The sequence below is a fragment of the Pyxicephalus adspersus genome, chromosome 3 (genome assembly GCF_032062135.1).
Source record: "Pyxicephalus adspersus chromosome 3, UCB_Pads_2.0, whole genome shotgun sequence".
In the NCBI taxonomy this organism is placed as follows: domain Eukaryota; kingdom Metazoa; phylum Chordata; class Amphibia; order Anura; family Pyxicephalidae; genus Pyxicephalus; species Pyxicephalus adspersus.
Genome location: NC_092860.1, coordinates 121,472,736 through 121,484,935, shown reverse-complemented (window position 1 = coordinate 121,484,935; position 12,200 = coordinate 121,472,736). Strand labels below are relative to the sequence as shown.

The window sequence follows — 12,200 nt, the reverse complement described above, 5'->3', positions numbered from 1 at the left end:
TATAGTTTATTATGTGTTAAACATTTACACAACTTTGCCTTTGTACCTTCTGTTCCTGTAAGGTGCACCACAGATTGTGCTACTACTTGAAACAAAATAAAAAAATCTGGCTAGTGTCCGCAAGCTATGCTGTACAAAGAAAAAGTATACATATCTACAGGTATTTAATAATGTATTCTTTATTCCTAGAATGAATATATGGTATTTTGCATGGCAACTAGCTTTCTTCATCTTCTGCACACACTAAGTTTCTTATACTTGCAGTACAGTTACTACTTTTCATTTTACAATTTCCTTTAACATAACTATGCATGCATACACATGCACCTATATGTAGAATGAAACTACAAACAATGGTTAGAATTATGTTTGTTTAAAGTATGCTGCAGCATACCTAGCATTCCTTCACATATGGAAGCTATATCAGGGCATAAACATAGTAGCCTGTACATTCTAATTTACACATCACTGATAAACGTGGATCATGCAAGCATATCCGTTAGCAACCGATTTAAATTCTAGCATAACAAAAGCATTAAATACAATCAAAGGGCAAACTGGGATGGTTGAGGTGAGAATACAGAGAAGCCAGTACCAGATTTAGAAAACAGGATTTCCCTATCAAAACCCCCTATGCATGAATATTTCCCTAAAATAGGCAATGGGGATTACCAGCATTCTGTTATTCTTTGCAATATTTTTTTAAGCATATTCCTATGTGATCAGAGTTTGTGTTATAAAGTGATATAAAGAACCCAAGCAAGCATCTATATTTTAAAAAGAGTTTTTGTACTTACCACTGTAAAATTCATAACTTTCAATATCCATATCGTCATTGCTAAGTTAACAATCATGGTAACCAATAGCAAAAGGACAAAGAAGTATAAACACCTCTTCCGCCATCCGTAAATTCCCACTGGGTAAAATTGAGCGGTTTCAGTCCGTAAGTTATTTTGTTGTGTGGCCAAAATGTACTGTTCTCGTGTCATCTAAAAGAAAGAAAGAAAGAATTAATAAATACGCCGCAATATAAATGTATTTTGCATTTGAACACAATTTTATAAAAGTTAGAAAGACTTTGTAAACTTTTTGGATTCTATTGCACAGCTTGTATGATCTCTTGTATTTATCATCTTTAGGTCTATTAAATAAAACACTGAAAGTATTTTGATATGATTTTTCCACAACTGCAAACTAATTCCTGTTAATTTTGCTAACAGCTTTGTGAGTTGATAAGTGGTGCTCTTTGCTAACTGTTAACTGTGAGAAGGTGATGGTGTATTATTGTACCATCCTAGGGTCACAGTGTCGCTCCTCCCCAGATATAGTATGGGAAAAAAAATTTAAATCTGAATGGCCACACATTTTTCTCCAGTGTTTTTGTACTCTACTTTTCTCTCTCCCATGAAATAGATGATAGAATCTCTTCTCAACAATTCTGCTCTTTCTCTTATTCCAGAGAATTATTTATAAAGACAATTATGTCTGAGTTATTCAATATTCAATATTCAGAACAAACAAAAGGCTACGCTAATAATCATATATAATTATAATATATACATATATATAATTCCCTCTGTAGACCTCAGATCAGTGGGCAACCTTTAAGGGCTGTGACCCACACTGTTTCTTGCACCCAGCATACTGCCCATTGATGATTTTTTTTCCATAATGATGGAGAGGCTTTCTATGTGCAGGTTTGTTTCAGGCTGCACTCTCTTGTCATGATTACCTTTTGATCTGAAGGCTGAAGGCCTTCTGAAGGCATGAGAACTACAGATGGCACGAAGAGAAAAACTTGGGAAATAGACCTATGTCTAATAAAAGCATTGTTATCTTATAAGAAAAAAGTTATAATAAAGTCACTGCCAACTGAATAAATGAAAAAGACAATAGTATACTGTTGTTCAGTCACAAAGAAATAAACTGCATGTCTAAAACAAAAACAAAAACACTATTGCGCTTGTTTTCCTGAAAATGTTAATGACCAAATTTTCTAAACGTAATCTTTAAAGTAATTCACAATGCAGCAATGTGGGAAAAATAAAGTCTAAGCAGATTGCTCTTTACACAATCTAATTACTGTTTCTAACATTGTGTTCCTTAAAAAGATTTCACATGTATAGTAGCTAGCTAGTGCCTGCCATGCACATCAGGTAAACATGCTGTATGCATTCCATTTCTCACTGACCCGGGCTTATTTTTGGCCTTTATTAATGACCTTCTTACAGTTTTCAGGCAGATAACAATATGATGCATGCTGTGAACATAATGAATTCCTTTAGTACATAATTTGTGCAAGTGACCTGGCTGACACCTCTGTATATTAACTATTTTATAACTTTGATGAATAATGCTAATAACGTGATAGCAAAGTTTTCACAAAAAATAAATAAATAAAGGCTAAATGGTTCACTCTTCTAAAATAACGTAATGCTGGCATTTTGGCCATGTCATAGTTCTAGTTCTGGTAAGGCCTACTTTTAAGTCTTAGGAAGGAAGTTCTTTCATATCGTAATGGGTGACCACATTTTGGCTGCATGATGAATCATGGTATCCACAAAGATTCCACAAAGAATAAAAAAAAAAATTGTGTGTCAACAGCTGACATGGGGAGTCTGAGAGTAGGATACGCAGATTACACATATATCTAGGTCTGTTTATGCACACAGGCAGGCACATGTTACAGTTATAAGTGGAACAAAAACAGTGGTGAAAAGTCATCAGAGCATGTTGGCTAAATGTTTTTTCCTACAATACCTTATAGTAGAAAAGTGCCATTTTAAAGTGAAACAATGGCCTTACTCAATACATTTAAGTTGCAGATTTCTCACAGACCCTCTGCAAAATCCTACAAATGCTTTATGAGCTTGCCAAGGAATTTCACCTAATGCAGCTTAGCATGGCAACAATGCTGCAGTGCTCCTGAATTCAGATAAAAAGTTGCCATTGTAATGTAGACTATGTTATAATGTAGGGAACATGCAAGACACACATGGAAAAGGATTTGGGTCATTAAGGAAAGAAAAAAAAGAGTAACCACTGTCCCCAATAAATCAAATTTTTTTTGTATGAACAAGTTTATTTACCACAAACCCATTCATATATTATGTTGATCAAAAGACCCATTTATAACAGCAAGCAATCACAGTTGCCAAAAAGACAGGAGCAGTGAGGGGTGCCAGGAGAGATGTTGCTTCTTTGAGTGGAACTGGAAAAAAAGGCCTACAATGGTGGACAGAAGTGAACTACATCACATGACATCAACAGAGAAAAGAGAGATCAGAAGTGGCTGGGAGACAAGTGGCAATGACATGGAGAATAGTGGTGATTGCCCGGAGATCGGAGAGGGTGGAAGAAAGATCAGCAGTGACTGGAAGAGAGCTGTGAACAGGTAGGTGGGCAAATTGATGGAGGTCAGCAGAGAAGCTACTTATTGGGCACAGGGATGAGCACATCTAAGCACATTTGCTGCAGCATAGTAAACTAGTTTATGCAATCTTCACACATTTTGAGGATATGATCGGTTGTTTCTTACCCACCAATGAAATCCAAGCACTTAAGGGCAGAGTTCCAGGCACCATCTTAGTTTAACCAACCATGAGCTTACATACAGTGTAAATACAGCCACCAAAAGGCTTATTGAGGTTAACCAGGTACAATCAGTTCTACTATGAGCCTTATATTGATGGCAGAGAAAGGCTTAAGTGATATCATCCCATGAATATATATTAAGAGGTTTATAAAAAAAAGAAATCCTCCAGGCATTAATAAATCTAACTGTAATAGTTTCAGGTATTGGATTTTCCCCATACAATTTTAAATTACACCAGTAATGAAACAAATATAGGGACTCTGACACAGTATGCTGCTTAGTAACATGCTAGAATTGCAGGGAACTCTGAGAGATCATTTCTCAGGACTTCGCACATATGAACTTAAGAATAAGAACTCAAATACCATATCTGGTTAAATTATAAAAATAGTGAATTATGTAACAGTATATTATTCACATTAGTTATAATACCTAAAGCATGTGGCAGAGTTGGTATAGTACCATGGACAGCTCCTTACGTGGATGGATTGCTTCTTACTGTTCATTTCGGTAGGCCCTTGAAATGAATGTGACGTAATACAACATTATTTCCTACTATTGTAACTGATTGTACTTGTTACTGCAGAAAAGCCACAGAAGAATATACATTTTTCATTGGCTTGTCCTTGATTGCAATGTAAACAGATGGAGTCAGCCAGGATCTGCACTGTAACATGGTACATTTTTAAAAGAGAAAATAAAATGCACAGAAAATAAGGAATAATGCCAGTCCTAACCAATAATATTTATATATTGCTTGTATTACTGCCAACTCAATATTATCTTGGGCACCTGAGTACAAAATGTCTATGGTTTACAGTAAAGTTTATTGTGTTATCAAAATAAAACTGAAGCTGGGCAGAACAGTTTCAAAAAATTTTTTTCAGACGGACTGGGATCAACTTTGGCAAATAAAATTTCATATTAAGTTATTACTTTTGTTGTATTACTGTGCTTTTTAAAAGTTCGTCATAAATAGTAGGTGACTTTTTTGGTCTTTTTCAATGCTTATTTGTGGTGTTGTTTACTGGTGCTTGTTACTTCTGCCTTCTGAACATTTATTCTTGCCAGAAAGGTTGTCTTTGATATAAGAGGAGCTTGTGGTAAGGGTAACCATATTCAACTCTACCAGACAGTGCCAAGCTTTGCAGATAATAGCAGCCTCAAATTCAGTGTACTAGGGCTGTAATAGACAGCAACTAATTTTAGGTACATGCACTACTTGGTCTTTGCATTATTAATACTGAGATACTCATCTATATCTGGTATACTACCATACTTATACAAAAGGGGCAGCTGAGACTGGCAGACAACAGCTGCCAAAGTGAATTACAACAGTAAAAAGAAAACAAAATGTTTGTAAAATATTTTTGCCTGTTAAGTTTATATTGCATTATTTTCAATATATACATCTATAAACCAATACAGGTAGTCCCCGAGTAAAGGACATCCGACATACGAATGACTCCTAGTTACGTAAGGGCTTCCCTGCTCACTCCTGTGCAGGACAGAGGCTTGATGGGAGGGATGGGAAACATTTGCATGACTTGCAGAAGAAATTTTTTGCTAAACACAACTGACCAACATCTTGTAACTCTTTAATGACCAAGACAAACTCTCCAATTGTTTCAAACAAACCTACAGTCCCTATCTCATTGTCCTATTGACAAAATAAAAAAAAAAAAAACATTACTGTAAAGAGCCTTAATAGGATTTAGCAATGCAGATGCTTATAAAGCTACAGTAAAGGTTGGTTTGGGTATTTAAACTTCCATAATCACTACTCATAGTGATTTTTTTAATATTATCACATTTGTGTTCACAGTGTATCATCAGGACCAGATTTCATTTATGTACTCTCCAAACATTGTTTTATATGCTGCATGATTATAGATCAATTTTAAAGCAAGGCTGATTCTCCAAATAAAACTGATAAATGTTATTGGAGGTGGGCAAATGTTGTGAAAACATTTCCCTACAGCCGTACACAAGATGTGAAAAAAAATTAAGAGGATGTCTTGCCATCCTGCTAAAATTCTGCCAGCATAAGCTCCACAGTATGTTTCTTACAAATTTGGGCCCTGTTATTATGTATTCATAGCATTAAGACATCACAGCCTCCAGTGTATATTTTAATACACTAATTACACATTAACAAAGGTTTGCAAAACAAGGTCAACATAGAAATAACAGCAGTATATACAAACACATAAAATATACTTTTATGGTGGCGCTAACCAGTAATTTATTCTGCAATAATATTAACAGGGCTTTTTAGAATTTCAGGACAGAAATGTTACCATGTTGTTAATGCATTTTATACTACCCATAAAGAAACTGTATTATTTTCTAACACCAAAATAATGCACATGGATTTACATGCTAATGATTTTGTTACTGATGATTTTCTGAGAACAATCCAAAGCAAAGAAAACATTCAAGGCTGCTAAACCTATAGGATTTACCTTGATCCTTTAGAACCCAAAGAAAAGGTAATTTGCTGACAAACAGCAGTAGCTGCATAATAATTTCTGTTTTTCAAGGCATATATTAAGCAGGAAGCACCCTCCTTAGCAGGACTGAAGTGGACCTGTCACTAACAAAGGATACTGAGCAAGCATATCCTTTGCCCATGCAATTTAAAATTAAACTAAAGCTTGCCGGACTGACTAAATCATCATCCCACCCCGGCCAGTCCAGATGCCCAAAGATCACTAATAGGAAGAAGATGGCAGAGTCCTGCAACGGAGTGTGCACACATGAGTATAGCGGGTATAGTTCCACTTTAAAGCAACCTACCCTTTTCCAATTCCCACCACCATCAATAAGACTATGCAAAGCAAAGAATTATGTAAGCTCCAAGTCACAAATTGAAGTTTACATATTAAAATTTTATCTCTACCCTCGTGTGAAAGCATTACCTGAGTGACTAATTACCAAGCACAAACACATTAACACAAAGGAAGGAGAATAATTCACATTGGTTATATATATCTAAAAGCCCAGGGTTAATGTAAAGTGAAGGTCATATAGATCCAAAGTTGATTAAGGGGTAGGGTATGCTGAACATCAGCGGTTGCCAACCAGTGGTCCACGAGAAAATTTTGGTGGTCCGCGGCTCTGGCCGGTGCACCCTTGAACAGGGTCAGAAGAAGGAACCCACTGGGGGGACGCACTGGCCAGAGCCTCAGACCATGTCCCCAGTATGGATCCTAGGCTCAGGTCAGTGGGCGGGTTATGTCCCTGAACACAAACCGCCCACTCTCCACTCGCCCATTGCAGGCCCAGACCTGTGATGGGAGAATGGGCAGGTTCTGGAATCATGACGTCACTAAAGGGGAAGTTTCTTCCCCTTTGAGTGACACCTGGCTCCCCACACATGCATGGTCCGGGCTAGTAAATTTAGTGCTGTACACTAAAACTGCTGTACATTAAAATTAGGAATAATATTTTATTGGTAGTTTAAGTATACATGAATCATCACAATATATTTGGTCACTAATAATGCATGTACAAAACTGTTTTTTAAAATTTGTAAAGTCCATTTTGTGTACCTAACAGTTTAGATCTAAATGCCTGTTCTAATTAATTACACCATTTATGATGAACATTATCAGGAAATATGTTTTGAATGTGGATCTTCTTCGGAGAATACTATTTACCTGGATGTCATACTAACCCTCTACCTTCGAAACCTTACTTTTCTTACTCGGAAAATAACATACGCAAAGACGGGTATCTCTTGACTGTTATGCTTGTTCTAGCCAAGGACTCATAAAGCATCATAGTCATAGAGGGACTGTAGGTCATCAATAGTATATTTTTCTATGTAAATGTTTTTATTTCAAAGGTTAGCTTTATTACAACTATACCTTTTTATAACATACTAAAAATATTCATGGGTAGATTATACTGCTTTATTTAATTCTATAAACCAAGAGACATTTTTAGAGGATGTGCATAGTCAATTTCCTAACTCTGGCTTCAGCTATTTTTCTATAGGCATATTGTAAAACGTGCATTGTTATGATATTTTTGCCTATACTTGTTTTCGAAAGATAGCTAACATATTAGAAATAATTTACAATATCCAGAAAAAATATTCATGGATAAATTATCTAGCTGTTTATTTTTAATAAATCAGAAGGCAGATCATCCTTTCAGATAACTGCACTTTTCCAACGTTTCCACAAACGTATTTTCTAATACACATGAAAAAGTTATTAAATAATGAATGAATACTCGGGATATGAAGTTACTTATCTGCATCCCTATGAGAATTACATGTATTATTTAAAAATTATGGTAAAGGTATTTTTTTTGTAGTTCTACTCCTGAGGATTTATTCATAAAGGATTTGATGAATGATTTGCACAGTGAATATTTATTTTAATTTACAGCAATTAGCTACAGTTTCATTTTACAAGGATTTGCTGTATGTGTATTGTGACAGTTTAGGGGCAATCATGACTGATTTTTAAATATGACAAGTGAATTTTGTTTGCAGTTGAAATCTAAGACCTCTACTATGCACTGATACTGATAGGCAAATATTGTTTAAATTTAAAAATGATAGAGAAATTTTTCCTGTAATTGTAATTTCTTTTTTCTTAATGCTGATGAATATTGTTTGATTTTAACATGATGGGTGAATCTTTTAATTGGAATATCTCTATCATGTAGTATGCTGCTGGGTAGATCCAATTAAAAAAATGATAGGTGAATATTTTGAAAATTATAGCAAAATGCTCTAAAATACAGTCGGCTGAATGTCCAGGAGACATTTACTGGAGCTTGAAGCTTTAAAGAATCCCTTTCAGTTTCGGTATGAGGATGTTAAATACAAGTCTTGATGTAAGTGATGGCTGTCAATTTAAACAAGCTGCTAGAAGGCTTTGGCAGACTTCCAGCATGCCATAGTGCTATACACATTTGTGAAAGCCAGCTAAAGCCTGCATGCAACTTGTTTAAAGTGACAACCTGATCTGCTTTCAACATCCCAATACTTAAACTAATAGGGTTCTTTAAAAGCTTTCTTGAGTCTGCTTGAAATCTGCTGAAAGCCTTGCAAATGCTTTGTAGTCATTTGATATACACATTACTTTAAACCAGCTGAAGGTTGGCTATTGATGGGCCAAGAACTGTAAAGCACTACTTTGCTTAGGGTCTGATCATTTCAACTTTCATATGTGGGCAGAAGTCTGACTTGCTACCATTTGCATTGATTTTGTTATAATAATCCAATACTTTTTGAAAGATATAGCGGATTTTGAAAAGTATTATCAAAAATAAAGTATTAATATAGTATCAAAAAGTATCAAAAATAAAGTATTATTATGGTATCAAGTATCAAAATATAATAAAATATTTACATCTAATACCAGTATTACAGAATTATACATGACAATACACCATAAATAACTACAACAAATAAACACCAGATCATGGCAAAAGTGCACATGAAAACATTTTACCTTTAGGCCATTTTTATTATAAGCATGTCCATGATTGTGATATAAAGATATGTTCCAAGACAGGTGCTGATGACATTTGTTTTGTTGTATATATCACTTTCTAATGCGCCGTTTTATTTAATGTGTTTTTCTTATTAAACACAAATTCACAATACTTGATCTGAGGATCAGTGGTTTACTTACGACCTTTGAATAAAAGACTGGTTTGTATTTGCAAATTGTAATTAAAGAAATACACTAGGTGATTGTTTCTTTAGAACATATATTTGGGTTTGTGACACCTGGATAGCAAAAAGGTTATACTAAGGTGGAATTCTGTTGAATGTCCTTTATGGACTGTAGCAGCACAATACCAGACAGGAGAATAAAAACAATAATCCAGAGAATGATTAAATAAGAGGTAATTGAAATATTAGCAATAAAAAACCTATAATTATTTGTAGCTGGCTAAAACTTCTTATAATAACACTTTATTCATATGTTTAGTATGAACCTAAAGAAGCTGGGCTTCTAAGTAAGATAAAATAGCTGGATAAAATCTGTTTTTTTTCCCTATAATATACATTTGTCATTATAAAAATATAAAAAGTATACATAATCTAAGCAATGGTTTTACATAAACAGTTTGGGCTTTTCACCTAAGTGAATTATCAATTAGCAGATGTTATACTTTTCCTGTTCTAGTTTAGTGAATGGGGTGACGTTTCTCTGACTTCAGCCATCCAATTAGGTTTTCATCAGCACATTTACTAAGCTAAAATTATCCCCAACCCTAATGTTTTTAGCTATGATACAGTCTACTTTTACCTGGCTACTTGTGGATAAAAAGCTGATATTTTTTAGTGTTCTTGGCAAGGAAATAACATATTTCTCTCTTTCTCTTAGCTGGTTAATTTGCATACTACTGCTTTAATTACTACTTTTTCCTTCTTTCTGGTTGTACACTTTGGGACTAATGTTACAACACCATCAACTAATAGTACTGCTTTAACTGTACTTATTTCTATCCTACTATTCCTACCCCCCATTTCCTTCTAGCTATAATATTAATTTCAGTTTTCATGAGATAGAATATTTTGCCATAGAGCCAATTAATTAATTCATGAGGTGATTTGAAAATGCTAGGCCAATCCTAGTTTTGGCTAGATGCTAAATGACTCAATCACTCACTAATTACAATTCTCAAGTATTATTCTGCATTAAGACATCTATTTCTATCTGTTCAATCTTTCATGTATTCTACACGATGGAGATGTTATCTGGGGAAAGCACAGCTGTGACTATTGATAGGGTAAGGGATAACTCACCAATTTTATTCCCTAGACTAATGGTCTGACATCAAAAATTAGTTTTTATGAGAATACATATTTAAGTTGCTACTTTCAATTAAAAAGAAATTATTTTAAACTTGGTTTTAAGATAGATTTACTTTATCCCTATTAATACATTTTATTAGGACATTTATTTCACTGAACTTTCTACTAGGTAATAATTAAATGTAAAAAGTCTGTGAAAAATCAAATAATACCGTTAATTTAAACCTTAAATCAGACCATTGCATTACACAATTCCCTAATCATTCTAAGTCATCATATGAAGTTTTATTGTGTATTTTTGTAAATGCAATGCTAATCTGCCATTTTCTGCATACATTACTTTGCCGAATGTTATTTTGTATCCTCTGGTAAATGCCTTTGTTTTTATATTTATAATAATTAAAGTATACATATTTATGGAGGTTTAATAATTTAGAAGATCCCAGCTTTTCTATTAAAAGTAAAGTAATAGTTTTGACATCGGTGTCAACTAGGCTTAAGTCAGCATGTCTTTTTTGATATGGCAATTTACTTGGCTTTATGTTGTCAATTAGAATTCCACATTCCTGCTAAGTCAATACAATTAGATTACTACAGAGACTTCATTACAGCCACAAGCAGGACCGCAGCTGAGGTGTATACAATTTTCTCCCTATGATGCCAACACAGCTAAACTGCTTTTTAAAACAACTGCCATTAATGCTACAATATGCCGTCGAACAGAAACTAAAATCAGCTGGTAAAAATTATGTCCAACCTTGTAAAGTTTTCTAAAGGAAAATTGAATAAACTACTTGTTAAATGTTTTATTTTTATCAATATAAGAATATTTCAATTTAGGTGCATGTTGTAGACTTTATACAGGAAATAAAACATTTGTGCTTCTATACTATTTAAAAGTTCATATTTTTTTGGAGTCTTCAGTCCGGCCTGTTCTCTTCCATCTCTTTTTTTTACCATTAGTTTTGAACTTGGCATTTCATAGTGACAAACTTTCAGTGGATGAATATAGTTCTTAATTTCTTTTGTCAGCCTGTTTAAATCTTTCTTGTGCCCTATCACCGCCTGAGTATCAAAACCCTTTGATGAAGATGAAAGTTCTGAGAGCAAAGTGTATTGATGATGGACCTAGCTTTTCCCATCTCATGACACTCAGTCATGTTTGATGTGTAGTTTAAATTAGAAATACACAATCTCTGTTTTCAAATAATTTTGCATTACCTTGGTGATGTTAATCTCTGTATTTTATATACGTGACACATGAGCATGATCTGATCAGCATGATTTAATTTATTACAGTTTCAAATTGCTATACATTGTTTTAGTCACAGATATATGTGTATGTGTGTATCATATATATATATATTTATATATTATATATATATATATATATATATATATATACACATAAAATAAATAATACAAATAATACAAAATTGAATAACTAGGTAAATAACTATTTACTGTACAATTTTTATATATATATATATATATATATGTATTATAAAACTAGATGTTATTACATTTTCTGACAAATAAATTACAATGCACACCATTGAGGTAAAGGGGTAGAGAACAATTATCCACATATTCAGAAATGACAATATCAATGAGAAATGTATATTACGAGGTATAGGCAAGAGAGCGAACCGTAAAAGAGCAGGGTAGGGACAACCAGAAGAATCCATAGGGTCTAAAAAAGATTCAAACATGCCAATAGATTCTTGTAATTTGGCAGAATCCAGGCAACATTTTTTAATCATAATGAAGTGCATATCAGGAGATATTCATGGCTATGCATTGCTTGGTTGCAGT

The 12,200-nt window shown here is 33.9% G+C and overlaps 1 protein-coding gene across 2 annotated transcripts in view; it reads right to left on the bottom strand.

Moving 5' to 3' along the window:
- SGCZ (sarcoglycan zeta) overlaps positions 1-12,200 on the bottom strand; it is a 242,182-nt gene that overhangs the window by 128,461 nt on the left and 101,521 nt on the right. For both annotated transcript variants that reach the window (XM_072406195.1, XM_072406196.1), the window contains one exon: positions 798-989. In XM_072406195.1, the coding sequence (XP_072262296.1) occupies positions 798-989 (192 nt within the window). The remainder of the gene's footprint in view (positions 1-797; positions 990-12,200) is intronic.